Source organism: Microtus pennsylvanicus, chromosome 13 (genome assembly GCF_037038515.1).
Source record: "Microtus pennsylvanicus isolate mMicPen1 chromosome 13, mMicPen1.hap1, whole genome shotgun sequence".
NCBI classification, from domain to species: domain Eukaryota; kingdom Metazoa; phylum Chordata; class Mammalia; order Rodentia; family Cricetidae; genus Microtus; species Microtus pennsylvanicus.
In genome coordinates this window covers 2,579,194-2,595,381 of record NC_134591.1, presented here as the reverse complement: position 1 = coordinate 2,595,381, position 16,188 = coordinate 2,579,194, and the positions used below count along the sequence as shown (strand labels likewise).

General features: G+C 48.6%; 1 protein-coding gene across 12 annotated transcripts in view; it reads right to left on the bottom strand.

Annotated features, from left to right (window-relative positions):
* Window positions 1-4,619: 4,619 nt before the first annotated feature.
* Window positions 4,620-16,188, bottom strand: part of Col27a1 (collagen type XXVII alpha 1 chain) — a 122,921-nt gene continuing 111,352 nt past the window's right edge. Inside the window, exons 50-61 of one of the 12 annotated variants that reach the window (XM_075945133.1) lie at window positions 15,071-15,124; window positions 14,641-14,703; window positions 14,207-14,260; window positions 14,032-14,067; window positions 13,921-13,938; window positions 13,600-13,635; window positions 12,679-12,705; window positions 11,052-11,159; window positions 10,250-10,418; window positions 9,286-9,395; window positions 7,763-7,981; window positions 4,620-6,374 (exon numbers count right to left, since the gene is read on the bottom strand). In XM_075945133.1, coding sequence (XP_075801248.1) covers window positions 6,228-6,374; window positions 7,763-7,981; window positions 9,286-9,395; window positions 10,250-10,418; window positions 11,052-11,159; window positions 12,679-12,705; window positions 13,600-13,635; window positions 13,921-13,938; window positions 14,032-14,067; window positions 14,207-14,260; window positions 14,641-14,703; window positions 15,071-15,124 — 1,041 coding nt within the window. In that variant the 3' untranslated portion in view covers window positions 4,620-6,227. Of the gene's footprint in view, window positions 6,375-7,762; window positions 7,982-9,285; window positions 9,396-10,249; window positions 10,422-11,051; window positions 11,160-12,678; window positions 12,706-13,599; window positions 13,636-13,912; window positions 13,939-14,031; window positions 14,068-14,206; window positions 14,298-14,640; window positions 14,704-15,070; window positions 15,125-16,188 lie in introns of those variants that run through there. The other 11 variants (XM_075945134.1, XM_075945132.1, XM_075945135.1 and 8 more) reach the window with 11 other exon arrangements.

Below are 16,188 nucleotides of genomic sequence, written 5' to 3'. Positions count from 1 at the left end.
GGAAAACCTACACTATTTTGAAATGCCAGCTTTCTGGGCTGTGCTGCCAATATGACCTCTGGCTCTTTCAGGAGACTGAGCATTTGAATGGGGTTTGTAAGCAACCTGCTACGGCTTGTTTGGTGGCAACATGGACTGGCTGTGTGCCTGGAGAAGGGCATTGTGCATGGCTCTGGGAGGCAGTAGAGGCAGCGAGCAGCTCCACCATGCTGGACTGGGCAGGGCAAGCAGGAACTGCTGTATTTCCCCTAGGAATGCCGCAGCTTAAGTTTTAAGAAGTGTTCCTGGACAGTAAAGAATTACAGATACACAATAGGACAGATTCAGACATAAAAGACCTCTAAATGGGTCACAGTGTTGGATAAATGTACTTAGGCTTAGGAGAGAGAAGAAAAAAATAAAGTATAGACAGTTATAAAAGCAAGTAAATTGTTTTAAAAAATAAAACAAAGTCTTTAAAGAGACAGAGTACAGACAGCCATAGATTAAAAGGAGTAAAGAAAAATAAGTTATGTAAAAATGGAAAATTCACAGAGAGTCTGGATTATGTATATTATTGTGTTTTCTTTGAATTTTCTGACTGCAGAGAAACATTTGATGCTGGGGATTGATAAGCTAAACCAACATATATATTTTAATGTTATCTTGCTTTCAAAATATGGGTATAAGGATATGTTACTTTGGAAAAGAGGTTCTTCTTTTGTTTCCACAGAAGATGAGAACCTGTGGATCAATTCTACACTAATGTGGTTTGATGAACCAAGAGCCCCTGAAAAGTTGCCTTGAACACCCCTCAAAAATCACTTCACTCAATAAACAGCAGGAAGCAGATTGGAGAAAACTATGCCTATATTCCCAAATATTCTTTATAAATGTCTGTTTACATTTAAAGGGAGATATGCTGTAGAGATATGCATTAGTATGGGTCTTGGTTTATTGATCCAAATTTAAGGTCAATTTTATTATATGATATTTCTGATTTTGATTAAGGTATTGTGTTTGTGCAGCTCATTAAAAATGCAATGTATAATTAAGAAATATAGGTTAATAGATAATCATCTATAATAGTTAAGCTTGTAGTCATATTAGTTAGATTTTCTAGATGTACAGAGATGTATTTCAAATGGATAGGCATTCCTCAAACTTTTAAAAGACTACAGAATATGGCATTTAAAATGTTTTAAGAAGTTAGGACTTTTCATGACAATGAGACACATATGCTCCTGGCAGCACCAATTACTTCAAGAGGAAGGTGGGCATCAATGAGGCTCCTTATGGAGTTTGCTAGCCATTTTGGCAAGAAACTGCTTTTGCCTGGACTGCTTGATGTTATGCTGTATGAACTGAACATGCAGAACCTACAGAAAAATGACTGCTGAACTTGCCTAAAGGTGAGATGATCCTTCAGGGTTCCTGCTTCATGAAAGAGTCTGCCAGACATTCTGCAGGACACAGAAGAATGCAACTGACAAACTGTCAATATATGTGGAACTGTCTTTGAAATTTCCTGCTTCATGGAAAAGTCTGCCCGATGCAGTGAGTCTGTAGGCTGAAGATGGATACCCCAATTTTGCAGAAAAACTTTGAGTGAATGTCCATGCAATGAGATGTCTCTGTCAATTCTAGAGTTTTGGAAGTTTCTTACAATGAACTTCCTGTTAACTTAGGTAATATTATATCCTTCTGGAGTCTTTGATGGTGTTGAAGAATAGATATAGTTTTCCTTAGTCATGATATTGTAACTGCAATTCTTGCTTGATACCTGCTTTGTTATATGTTAAAGTTAAAACTTTCCTTTTTCATTTAAACAGAAAAGGAAAGGTGATGTGGGATTCCCCTCTATATGCTGTGAATAACATTGGTTAATAAAGGAACTGCTTTGAGCCTATAGCAGAGCTATAGGGGAACAGATCTAGGTGGGGAAAACTAAACTGAACTCTGGGAAAAAGAAGGGCAGAGTCAGAGAGAAGCCATGGAGCCCTGCCAGATATAGACATTGGAAATTTTTCTGGTAAGCCACAGCCTCTGGTGATATACAGGTTAATAAAAATGGGTTAAATTAATATGTAAGAGTTAGCCAATAAGAAGCAAGAGCTAATGGGCCAAGCAGTGATTTAATCAATACAGTTTCTATGTAATTATTTTGGGGCTGGGCAGCTGGGAACCAACAAGTGACTCTCTCCTTCTACAGATTCTAATTAGAATCTGTAGGTCAGGGCTGAGAAAATATACCAAATATTGTTGGGATAAGTCCAGGTCCTGTGTGGAGATCTTGACAACTTACATATAACTGACCTCTTTGAACTTCAATTCCTTTGTATGAAAGCCTTTCACGGTCTGCCCACCTTTCACAAGCCAAGCACATGAGATGAAATCATAACACACAATGTACTCCTTCAGGGGGCATGGCCAGTTTACAGGAACTATCTCCATTGGGAGCATAAATGGTGTTTTTCCTGGCTTGACCCATGTGCAACTGGCTTCTACAGATCCAAGAGCAGGTGCTGAGGTGTTGGCTCAGTGTGTAAAGTGCTTGCCCTATAACACAGGGACTTGAGTTTGATCCCAGGAACTCATATACTAAAGTCTGGCCATGGTGGCACATACCTGCCATCCCTGAAGAGGAAGGACAGAGATGTGCAGGTTCCTGGTGCTCAATGTCCAGGCAAGCTGGCTGACTTGATGAGCTCAAGGCCAAATGAGAGATCCTATCTTAAGAAACAGGGTTGACTTCTCTGAGGAAAAACATCTGAGGTTTGTCTCTGGTGTATACACACACACACACACACACACACACACACACACACACACACACACACACACGGGGGGAGGGGGGAGAGAGAGAGAGAGAGAGAGAGAGAGAGAGAGAGAGAGAAAGAGAGAGAGAGAGAGAGCGCACATACACACACACACAGAGGGGGGCATGTGCACACTCAGTAGCAACTGACCACTATTCTACTCTCCTACTGTGGAGTGAGGACTGAGAGCCCTACCCATGACTGGCAGGCAGGACAGAGCACACTTCTCATGGCAAAATGAGGTCCCTCTCAAGTCCTTGACCCAGGCAAGACACTGGACCCAGAACTTTCAGTGTCTTTTTGTCTGTCCTCTTCTTTTTCTCACAAGCTACTGGACATTGTGGGGTGAACTGGCTTTGACTGACCTTGTAGCACCGTGCACAGGACAAGGCCAGCAAACTGAGCTTTTCCCTGGAAGGCCAGCCTGCAGGGGAACCCATTCTGATGACTTCCTGACACCTCGGTTGCACAATGGGAGGTTGAGGAATGTGGGAATGCTGGCTTAGAGGATGCTGCCAAGTGCAACTTCTGGGAAGAAACTGGCTCAGCTCCAGGGTCACAGAGACCCATGAATCAGTGAGGCAAAGCGATGCACATACTCCCTTTCCCCCTCCAGCCCTTCCTGTTGGCTCCTGTGTCTCCAGTGTCAAATATACAAAGTCAGAGAGGCTACTGACAGTGTTAGAGTTCTGATTCCCAGGCCAACCTGTCCTGTTGTCTCAGCTCTGCCATGTGTCACCTGCATAGACCCAGTGACTCTAGTCTCTGTTCTGAGCAAAACAGTGATGTCTGTTTCATGGCATCCAAGCCCCTCTGCCGCTGCCCTATCACCAGAAGAGGGTCACTGGCTCTTCCTATTGTGTAAATGAGCAAGGCTTGTTTCCCCAGCTTCAGTTGTGGACTCCAAACCATGCTGATGACTGGATACTGAGGTCTGTAGTCGTAGGTGTCCATATTGCACAGCATGGAGAAGGTTCTCAAACTGAGGAAGCAGTAACTTCAGACTTTCGCCTGTACCTTTTCCAGGCAGGTGTTATGAATTCTCTCAGATGGAGTGTTACGATAGCCAGAAGGGGAACACAGCCAGTATCTACCCACCGAAGAATACATAACTTGCAATCTATCCTTACTGTATGCATTCAGGCCCAATGACAGCCATCTTGAATTAGGCATTTCTTTCAGGGAACCTCCTGTTTTCCTTGCTTAGGTTCTCAGCAAACTATAAATTGGTACATTAGCATGGTATGTTGACCTATTGTGTACGTACATATATGTGGGTAGGTGTCATGTATGTTCATATATGTATATCTGAGTATACATGCACGCATGTGCCTGTAGAGGCCAGTGCACTTGGTGTTGCTGTGTCCAGGACCACCTTTCTGTAGTAGATCCCCAATAAACATGTGCACTCCTAATCAGCCCACTTCTTTCTTTGCTTTGATGGCACCTATGGTCATTACTTACATTCTGGGCTGGGTCAACCCAGAATAATAAGATGTAACAGCATTGCCATCAAAATGAAAGAAGAAACAACACATGATTCAACACACACATGCAAACCCCTGGGTCCCATCCCTGGGAATGGAGCCCAGTGGAGGCTGGAAGGGCCCAGGACAGCTCCAGGCCTAGGGGCTTGGTTAGAGAATGGCTCTTGCTCCTCCTTCAGAACCCTGGCAGATGGCATCTGTGCATCTTCCCCATCACTGAAGAAGCCTGTCTGTGAGTGAAGAAGCTGTCTGTGAGTGAAGAAGCTGTCCGTGAGTGAAGAAGCTGTCCGTGAGTGAAGAAGCACCAGACCACAGCCATCATTCCATTGCTCAGTTTTAAATATTTATTTAAAGTCCAGAAGGGAACTTGAGAAACAGAACCCACTAGGGGTTTGACCACACTGACATTTAGACAGAAACAAAAGGATGGCAGTGAACACACATCAACGGACTGAGGGAAACACAGAAGGGGGAACAGGAAGCAGCACTCCGATGGGGACCAGACGATGCACATCTAGCATGGGCGGGGTGGGAGGGGTTTACAGACTGTCTGGGGAGGGTGGGCGGGGGAGGTATTAAATAATGAAAAGCAAATCCAATTCCCCACAAGACACAACTTTAGAAACACACAAATAGACACTGTAACATCAACCTTCTATAAAAATAACTCCATAGTTAAAATAACTTCAAAATCCAACTGGGTCTCAACCTACTTAGGTTGCATGGAAGGTTACTGTTGTGGAGACCGACGAGGTGTTCGCCATCGTCCTTCCTTCTCCACCCACACTGGCACTTAGGGGAAAGGACAGTGGGTCCCTACATAGCTGTGAGATGCTGAGAACGCGGGAGGTTGGCTGCGCTTGGAGTATGGACTCTTGGGAGGGAAGACCTTGGGTCTTCTGAGATGGCTTCGTATTTACATCCACCTTCAAGGTCAGCCCTAGCCGATATTCTTCCTCAGATCCGAGGAATCTTCTCCCAGGGCAGGTCTTCTAAAGGGAACTGAACCCTCCAGGAGCAAGGAGGACCGCGTTATCATCAGAATGCCTCCTCAAGAACAGAAGCAGAAATCTCTATACTTCTGGTTACTGGTAGGATTTTTTTTTGTTTTTCTTTTCTTTTTTCCTTTTTTTCTTTTTCCTTTGCTTCCTCCTCAGCAGATTACAGGGGTAGCAATAGTAACATTGTTAAATCCCCATTTGGAGGAGAGAGAGATTGTGGACAAGGTCCCACTAATAACGTTTCTCCAAAGCCTGTGGTAGCAAAAATAGTAGCACCTTCAGAATCTTAAATAAGGTTATTTTTTTCTTTGTAAAAAATCACATACATTACAAGAGACAATTGTGAGCACCAGCGATTTCACAGTGGGAGGTAGCATACAGCACCCCAGCCTGGGGGTCAATCTCTCCACACCCCCAGCTCTCTTGTTCTTCCTCACCTCTCCCAGGTGAAAAAATAGGAATACATCTTCTCTTTGTTTAAATAATATATATAGATAGATAGATTTCTTTCTTTTTCTCCTCTTTTTTTTCATGTCTCCTTTCTAATATTGCACATCAAAAGCTCCCTAACAGGGACCAGCTGACAACATGCCGCACCCTTTCCTTGAGGTGGCATCAATGGGGGTGGGGCTCTTTGGGCAGGAAGTTGGGGAGGAAGGGGGTGTCTGCAGAACTTGGCAAGAGGCCATGGCTGGAGTAGGCTACAAGTTCTGCTTGCTCTGATTGGCTCTTTGGTTGGTTTTTGGGGCTAGGCTGAGATGGCAGTTCTCCAGGACAGCCTAGTACAGCCTGGTACCCTTTCTCAGTTCCTGCTGAGCAGATAACCTCTCGGGCCTGCACCAGGGTCCTAAGGCAGCATCCTGAATCTTCTGGAACTAACTGCCCCTAGCCTCTTCTCTCCCCACAAGACTTAGAGGAGCCTCTAGGTCAGAGGTCGGAGGTCAGAGGAAGCATGCAGGTCCGACTTCAAGGCGGTACTGCTTCCCTGATGAGACAGGTGGGAGGTTGTCCACGCTGACGATGGGCAGCTGCTGGGGGTCCTGAGTCCGGAAGGTGAACAGTGTCTGGTGCCAACGGCCATCATGGATCTGTAGGAAGATGGCAAATGCATTTCTCATCCTTCTTTGTTTTGCAGAAACAATGACTTGTATGTGGCACACCTGGGCAAACATCTGGCTTGGATGCTTCCGTTTTTATTTCCATTTATCTTCTATCTATCTATCTGTCTGTCTGTCTGTCTGTCCGTCCATCCATCTATGTATTTATCTATGTATCTGTCATCTATCTATCCCTCTATCTATGTATCTATGTATCTATCATCTATGTATCTATCCCTGTTTGTATGTATCATCTATGTATGTATGTATGTATGTATGTATGTATATATGTATGTATCTATCATCTATGTATCTATCCCTGTTTGTATGTATCATCTATGTATGTATGTATGTATCTATCATCTATGTATCTATCCCTGTTTGTATGTATCATCTATTTATGTATGTATGTATCATCTATGTATCTATCCCTGTTTATATGTATGTATGTACGTATGTATGTATGTATCTATCTATCTATCTATCTATCTATCTATCTATCTATCTATCTATCTATGTATCCATCCATCTATCTTTGAGAAAGGGTCTCATAAACCCCATCCTTGTCTTAAACTCCTGTTTCTCCTGCCTCTACTTCCCCTTTCCTCCCCAAATCAGGTACTGGGATCATAAGTGTGAACCATTCCACCAACCTCAATTTTTAATGTTTTTTTCTTTTGTTCTTATTAAGTATTAGTGTGTGGCGTTCACTGTGCTTTAATTTTGGGACACATTCCTAGTTACTTCCCACGAACAGATTCTACAGGTGGACTCCAGATCCAAGGACAGCCCTTGATCTGGAGTCCGTCCTGGTCTCTGTTTACACAGAGCTGTTCTCCAGCGTCTTCTTCTCAGTAGCTTCATGCAGGTGCCACATCCTAATAACACCGAAGTTACTAGATTTACTTTACGAAAGTAGTTTTACCTTTGGACGACTTTCTCCCTCAACCCTTAAAGCACATAGTGTTTAAGACATTTGAAAGTGACCAAAACTGTTAAAAGAAAGAAAGCAGCCTGACCAGTGGAGGGAAGAGAATAGGTACTCTTTCAATGAGGCCTTTGCAAGATAACAAATGTTCTTAGCCTGGAGAACTCAGGTTCCCAGAGAGGTTAGCCTAGGGAGGGCAAGGCCCTGGGTTCATTCACACGTGTGCACACGTGCGCGCGCGCGCGCACACACACACACACACACATGCACATAGGCACTCACACACAGAGGAACGCAAAGTCAGTTTTAAAAATAAATCACTCTAATGAGATTACATGATGATAAAAGAAGTATATACAATGTAGTATAAAATGATAAGACATACACACAAAACTAAACAATTTCTCTAGCGTCCCCACATCAAGGGACAATGAGGGGCTCCAACAGTTACCTTGCAGCCATCCACAGACACCTCTGGCCTGAACTGACCCCCAGCTTCGAAGACCTGTCCATTCCAGGCACGGAAGCGCACAGCTTGTCTGGCAGAGGGGCGTCCTGGGCCTTCCTGCCACACCGTCAGGTTCAGGCAGTGGATCGTGATGTGCTGTGTCCCTTCAGAGCTGAGCAGGTGTAAGAAATTCATCTGGACCCGGCTGACAGCAAACTCCAGCTGTGGAGAGATGCAGGTGGGAAGCAAGCCTCAGAAGCCCCGCCTTTCTGGAAGGCACCAGGGTCAGCCCTTTCCTGGCTAGTTTTTTCCTGTGTCATCTTTCCACTTGAAAGACAGGGAAACCGAGTTCCATGTGAGCTGATCCTGTAGCCCAGTGGCTGTTCAAGCCCAGAACCAGAGGTCTGAGAGTCTTGCTGTGGTTTGTTTTCTCTTCTCTCAGGTAGGTGAGCTAAGGGTTCAGCCGGGTTCAGAGGCTGGCAAGGATTTTGCCCAAGCTGAGTGTAGAGGAAATATAAGGGGCCATAAAGAATTTAGTCTATAAAGGACTCAAGAGCTACCAGAGCTGTGGTGTGGGGCTACGGGAAGTGGGGCTTGGTGGAAGGCAGTTAGTTCACTGAGGGCAAACCCTTCAAGAGGATATTTTGCTTCCGCCCGCTGGGAAGTAAGTAGCTCTTCTCTCCTATGTATAGTCCGTACCTCAGCCCCAAGGCAAAAGAGCTAAGCAATCTGTAGAAGACAAAGAAACCTCTTTTCCTTCCAGTTAGTCTGCCGCTGTTCCTGCTGGAGAGGACACCTCTGCTGGCCTCTCTGTGGCCAATGCAGAGGGACACCATGTGGTCCCCAAAACCTCCAAGTGGCCCTGCTGGACTGGAAGCTCCAACTGCAGGGATAGTGGCGAGTCTGACCTCTCCACACCTTGCTTGGGGTCTGGCTATGTCAGGAAGCCAGCAGACTTGTTGAGTGGACGCAGCACCGTCTCAGTATGGGGAGTCACTGGATACAAAAGTCTGGGGTTCCCTTCCTCCCCTGCAGCAGAGCAGCTTCTCTATGTGGCACACCCCTACCCTTACCCCACATGGACAGCCTTGTACAGCAGACAAACAAGCCATGGAAGGTCATCCTAGCCCCTCAGCTGCTGCCTGCCTGCTTTACTGTAGAGTCACCTGGTCCCACCCCAGAATGCCTAGCCCAGGGACAGACGTGGTGTGCAGGCACTGAACAGAAGTTAAAGGGTATGCATGCAAGACCGACACATGTCCCTGGCAGTCAATGCATGATTCTCCCAGACTACAGACTATTCCAAGCGAAGCTCTTCAGCACTGAGACCCCAAGTGTGTGAGAACATGGCAGTGTGAAAGGGTTTCTTAATCACACATTAGAACTACACACGCCCAACTTCTAAGTGAGGAAACTATGACTCAAGAGGGGATGGCTTTCCCACAGCCCTTCAGGAAGTCAAGCAGGGCTCGGGGCAGGGACTGGCGAGATGGGCAGAACCTGGTGGGATTGGGGAGCAGATGTACCTTGGAGGCCGTGATGGGCTTCAGACACGTCTGTCCACCATGTGTAAAGTTACAGGAGACTTCAATGGTGTCAGAGGAGCAGCCAAGGTTGGGGTCCACCCAGTAGGTCCCTGCAGCAGAGCAGGACAGGGACATGTGTGTCAGAAGGAGACTGGAGGGGTTTCTGTAGGACCTGTGCCTGTGGCTCACGGGGCTGCCATGGGGTGGGAAGTTAAGGGGCAGGGCAGACAGACACAAGATTTCTCAAGGCACAGGCAGGGAAGGATGCCTTCTAGATAGAGCTGACAAATGTGGAGTCCCATGCTCTGGAAAAATGCCCTGGGCTTCTGCTGGGATGTATTTACTCTACAGAGCAGACAGCTAGGCTATCAGCCCCTCTAGCTTCTTCAAGGCTCAGGCTTCCTCCCGACCTGCCCAGGGAGCTGGCGCTCTGGCTACATCTGACTCCCTCCATCTGCCCTTCTGCCTGCATCTGGCATCCTTGCTGGGTTTCCTGGCTGCCAAGAGCTCAGCAGCAGAGGAAGGGGTGCCCCAACATCTACTTCTAGCTCTGTACCGCTGTGCACACCCTAACTCACAGCTGAGGTCAACTGAGGTTAGATGCTGAGGATCCGTGCTCAAGCAGGAAGCCCCTGGGGTTCTCTCAGCCCTTGGAGGGCTTTTTGTTTTGTTTTGCCTTTCAAAGTCCTTATCTCTGTGCTCTGAATGGTCCCAGCTTGTGACACTAAGGGGTCCATATGGCCCCTTCTCTTTACAAAGCCCTCAAAGCCTGAACCATAGGCCAGGCACTGAAGCTTAGAAGCTGCTTGCGGAGTGAATAAAGGATGCTGTGTGTCTATCTCTGTGAGGACAGAAACTTGGCTGAGCTATGCCAGTGACAACACTCTGGGGCCCGAGCGCCTCCTGAATTTGTGCCACCACAACACAGGCAGGAAGCCCCTGCTCATCCCACAGACACTCTTACCGTCTGCCACCCTCTGCTCACAGTCCAGGAGGTCCCGGCAGACCCGGGCTGGATTCTCCTTGGTGCCCAAGGGTGTCTTAATGCTCTGGATGAGGTTGCTGAGGTAGTGTAAAGTTTTGAAGATCTCTCCTCCCTGGTCCAGCACCAGCTGCTCTGGATAGCTGTCCCCCTGCTATGGAGAAGCAGGACCACTGGCTCATTTTGTCCTGGCCTTGTCCAATGTCCCAGACTCATCGCTCTAAAGTTCTCACTGTCTGGGGGACCCAGCGACCTCCCAGTTCCTGGCTAGCTTAGACTGACTACCACTCCATATCACAAATAAGGAGAGGGAGGGTCAGGGACATAATGAAGCAGGGACAAGGGCTACTTTCTTGTCCCAGGCCTATGAGCCCAGCAGTGTTGGTAGGAGGTCCGAGCTAGAGGAATGAGCTCCCCACCATGAGAAGGAAGCAAGGCTGCAAAATGGGCTCTGATATTGGCTGGAACACCTGAGACCATATCAGCCTGGAACTGTGGGTCAGAGCTGACCAGGCTGTGTCTCAGCAGCACCCTGAGGCTCCCTTGCTTCTGGGTGACCCCTGGGTGACCCTGGGAAGCTGCTTTGGGCTATGGTCCAGAAAAACATCCGTCTCTCACTCAGGGCAGATGCACACTAGATGTGAGAGGCTTCCAAGACATGAAAAGGCACGGAGTCTGCATCTGGCCTGGCTGTGGTTTCCATCTGAGCCTTAGTGATGATTTCCACCTGAGACTGTGAGGCATCACTATGACACTTGGTGTCAGCCATGGGGACAGCATTCACCTCCACGACCTCTCCCAGGACCGGAGGCCATGTGAGCAGTACCTCTGGTCTGATTGCTCCACGAGCATCCATCCACGTCTGGAAAGCTCTCCCAAGGTCATCTTGCTGCTATACAAGGACAATAAAAGATGTGTATCCTGTCCCCCTCCCAGGGGAAGCCAGATTTAGAAAGTAGAGCCAGGGGTGCAAGCACCTACTTTCTCACTGCCACCCATGTCCCCACCCCAGAGAGTCTTGAGCAAGGCACACATCCTCTGCTGAGCCCTCCTTCCCTTGCAGAGTCAATGCTGAAAATGCCACTCCCTCCCACCAAGTCCTTCAGTGGATCCTCAGGGCGCTCTTGGTATTAGGTTCAACTCTTCAACATGGTTAAAAGCCCCATGTGGTACTGTGATCTTCATCCTTGTCTCCCTCCACAGTGAACTAGAACCAGACACACACAGCTCTTCTGCCTAGCCCCAGGACCTTTGTACATCTTCCCACTGCCCAGGGACGTCTTCCCTGTCTCTAACACAGTATCTATCCGGTTTTCCCAGAGAGGACACTGAGCCCCACCAATGGTGTGTTTTTAATTGCTGTGACTAGGTAAGGGATATTTCTGTATCTCAAGGCTGGAAGCAGGAAATGCTGCTAGCCCAGCTCAGGCGTGCAACCCAGTGAGCCGGCAGTTGTCAGCAGTGCTCTGGTGTTTCCGCCTCCAGGCTGCTGAGACCCATCCTCCACATCTCCACGGACCCATGGTTCTGATTATATTGCTCTTGTGTGTGTCTGGCCTTAATCTTGGCACCCAGATGGGTTGAGCACAGCTATAGGCTTACCAAGAGCATGGCATAGGGGCTGGGGCTGGGGTCCAGAGAAGGGCTGTTGGGGGATTCCCAGCCCTGAACGTTCCCACTGATGGTCCAACCTTAGTTCCCTGGTCTGGAAGATGAGTCCCTGATAAAACATTCTCCCGGAACTACTAAAAGCATTTCTAATGCTGCCTGGCATCCGACGAGTGGCCTAGTTCAGCCAATAGTGCTATAGAGCTCGCTCCCCTTTTCCGTGTCTAGGAAGGAAAGGGACTTTGTCTAGCTCTTCTTCCTGCCTGTCCTTCTGATGAAGACAAGGATGATACAGGCAAGTGCTTTGTGTGTACGGACAGCACCAAGGGAGGAATGGGTAGAAGCTGGGATGTGAAGAACAGGGACTCTGGGCATCTAGTAGCCCCAGGGCTCCTTCTCCATGTTATGCCCTGGAGATGCTGTCAGGGTCTGAGCCAGTGCTCACTGGAGTAGGGACATCATGGGGACTAACTGGTCTCCAGGCTGGAAGAGTTGAGCTGGGATGGTGTTGCTGTGCAACCAGAGAACAAAAGGAGCCCAATGCAGCCTCATGCCTGACCCTATAGACACGCAGCCTAAGGAGGACAAAGCCCAACATCAACCTTCATGTGTAAAGGACAGACAGCCCCGGGGACTGGCGCTAGAGCAACCCCTTGCTCACAGCTGGGACATGGATGGCCTCTTGCTCAGGGCTCCAGTGCAAAGGTACAGCCACTGTGGCCAGAGAAGACTCATCAGCTTCTTCTCCCCTGCCCACCCTACAGCCTCACCCTAGGAGTCAAAAAAAATGGTTGATAACTTACAAACTGGACCGGATGCCAAGGAGGACCCTGGAAAAGAAGGTGCAGGGTCAGGATTTGACAGGAACTTGTGTTGGAGGCTCAGGTCGCTGGAGACCAGAGGGGCTATCTAGCAGGAGGATGCTGGCTAGACCACAAGCCTGTGGGATTAGCTGTTTCTTTGGGTTGGAACACTTCCTCTTAGAGGGAGAGGGCAAGTGGACCTCAGGAAGAGTCATCAGGCCCCTCCCCAGGGTAGATAATGAGTTGCAAAGGCTGGGGTGTATGTTGGGGATGGGGCAGACTCTCCTGTCAAGCCGCTTGCAAGCTGGGGAGGGAGCTCCAGGGACACAGATTTTAGGAACCATCATCTATGTCAGGGAGCTTCTCCGTGATGCAGCTGCCTTTGAGCTGCGGATGGTCCCTAAGTTCCCAGTAAGTACACTGGCACACTAAGCTAGACCTTGGTGGGTGAGTTTCTTTGTCCTGTTGATGTCCTGTTTAAATGCTGGTTCACATTTCCCCAGGAAAAGTCACACAACCGGTCTCCACTGGGCCTGCACTATGCTCTCCACAAGTCTGTAGGCCTCAGGAAGCACACAAGGCCCATGCGGCTTTGGGGCTGGACATTGTCATCAAAATCTTGGTCTAGGGGCTAGAGAGAGGGCTCAGAAGAGCACTTGCTGTTCTTACAGAGGGCCTGGATTTGCTTCCCAGCTCTTGTGGCCATCTATAACTCCAGTTCCAGGGCATCTAACCCCCTCTTCTGACTTCCAAAGACACTAGACATGCGCACAGTGCCCTTAATGCATGTAAGCCGACATTCACAGGCATAAAATAGAAACAAATCAATACTGCAAAACAAACAAAAGCAACCCTGGTCTCCCTCAAAGGAACCTGCCTCCTGCCCTGGGAATCCAAAAGGTTCAGCATGAAGCTACCTACCGGTGGACCAGGCCGCCCCCTCGGACCAGGAGGACCCTGTGGAAGAAGGAGACAGGAGACAGTTGGCACTGGAGAGTCCCTTACCCAGGCTGGCCTCTGTCCCACCCAGACTCAGGGATGATGTTACCTTGGGACAGAAGGATACAAAGGGGAGGGAAGGAAGGAGGGAGGGAGGAAAGGGAGGGAGGGAGGGAGGGAAGGAGGGAGGGAGGGAGAGACAGACACAGAGGGGGAAACACTTAAGAATGCCACCATGGGAAGGAGGTCCTGGGAGCCTCCATCTCTGTCACCAGCTCCAAATCCTCACACCAACCTAAGTACCTTTGGGCCTTGCAGTCCCTGAAGACAGAATTGAGGGAGAGACAGTTAGGAGTCGTGGCTGAGCTCACCTCCCACTGCCCCACCGCACTGTCTGCCAGGCTGAACACTCACCCAGTCCCCTCGGCTGCCTCTGTCACCTTTGGGACCCTGCAAAAAACCACATGAATTAGGGCTCAGAGAGAAGTCCTACTTCCCATATGGGGAAATTGAGGCTCAGACTAGCTCTGAGTCATGAAATGCTTGAACCTACAACGCAGGAGACCCTGCAGCTTCCCCCAGCTCATACCGGGAGTCCAGAAGGTCCTAGCATTCCGGGGGGCCCAATGAGACCTTCCTTTCCCTAAAGGAGAGAGAGGCTATGAGTCCTCGGTCTGGGCCTGGGGAACAGAGTGACAGAGGAGGGTGGTGGCTGAGTGTCCCACGGGAATGAGAAGGATACCCCATTCAAGCAGGGCTGGGCCATGCATCTTCTGAGCATTCTTGCATGCTGGGGTGGGCACAAAGGACGGGGGCAGTGGCAGCGGTGTGTGCAGCGGTGTGTGCAGCGGTGTGTGGTCTGCTCACAGGGACATGGCGAGCAAAGGCAAGAAGCTGGCAACAGCTGCAGGTAGGGAGGGCTCAAAGGGCAAAGGAGCAGGAAAACTTGTGTGTTCAACCAGCTGACGCCGGCCTCAGGCCGGGGGTGTCTACCAAGATGAGACAGGGAGAAAAAAGACCTACCATCAAGCCAGGGGGCCCCCGAGGGCCTTGGATGCCTTTGAAGCCGAGGTCTCCAGGAGGGCCCTGTGAGAAGCAGAAAAGGGTGTGCCTGGGGAGTACCTAGGAGTCTTCTTACCCCTGAGTTCTGGCTGCTCTGTGCCCTTTTTATTTCAACTGAGAGGCCCTGGAAAGAATAGTAAAGGCCCCTGATTCCTAGACAGGAGCCAGCTGTGTGCCAGCAGGGGCTGTGCGGTGTGTGTCTCAGGTCTTAATTTCTGCAATAGTCTTTGCCTGTTCTTTCCTGTTCACAGACTGGGAAAGCAAGGTTTTAATCGACTCATGTGCCAGAGGCACAGAGTTGCTAGGATGAATACACTTCCACCTTCTGGCTGGCACTGTGAGGGCTAAGTGCAGACCCAGGAGTGAATCCACAGATGGATGAGCACTGTACCTTGGGTCCAAAGAGGCCAGCCACTCCCGGGAAGCCCATCTCGCCAGAGTCGCCCTGTGCAGAGAGCAAGACAAGATGGTGTGAGTGGAGCCAGGACAGGTGCTGCCTGTCACCCATGCCAGATGCCAGTCAGCCAAGAGGTGGAGTGGACAGGCGTCTGTGCCCTCTTCCAGAGGAGCAGGCAGAACCTAGCTCCGAGTCCCACAGTGACGATCTCTAGTCGGGAGCTCCTGTCTGCCTCCCGCCCACCCAAACGCACAGTCTCCCAACAGCAACCCTCCACTACAGCTGCATAGGAAATCATTTCGTACAACAAACTTCACTACTTCCTTTTTGATGTGAATGCCTTTATTTACTTTTCTTGTCGCACTGCACCGGCTCAGTCTGCGGCACAACACTGGCAGAAGTGGTGATGTGCTTCTGCCCGTGGTGTCGGGTGTCAAGTTGAGAAGTTCCCTTTACACCTAGTTTACTGGGGTTCCCACCCCATCCCTAATCAGAAATAAACTTACCATCTTCTCAAATGCTTTTCTGCACCTACAGACAATAAGTGGCTTTTTTTTCAGTTTGATGAGTTAGTTTAGTATGAATTACATACCACCCTTTCCTTCCTGTGGGCTCTCACGTGGCCTTGACGCATCATTCTTTTTATACAGTCTTAGTCTTAACTTCTATTTTGATAACACTTCACTGAAAATTTCTCTATGAGCTACACTGGTCTTTGGGGTTATTAAATATCTTTGACATGTTTTCATATGAAAATAATAATGACTTCTCTGACTGGCTTCTGGGGTTTATGCAGAGTTGGTATTATCACTCCCTCGGGTGCTCACCAGGGGAGCCGTCTGGGTGCAGCTTCTCGGTGAGGAGCTTTCTAAACTACAGGCTCACACTCGTTCAGAGGCGCCAGGTGGGACAGAATGGCCGCTCCTTTTGCCATCTCTCATCCTGACATTAGTTTTTTATATAAACATACATATTCTGCTTGTTTTGTCTTGAGAAGTCTGGCTAGACATATATGAACTTTATTGATCTTGAAAATCCAATTTTCTATTTATGATCTTCATAATTTGCTTTCTATTGCTTCTATTGTTTCTATTCTTCTTAGAGTCTTGGGT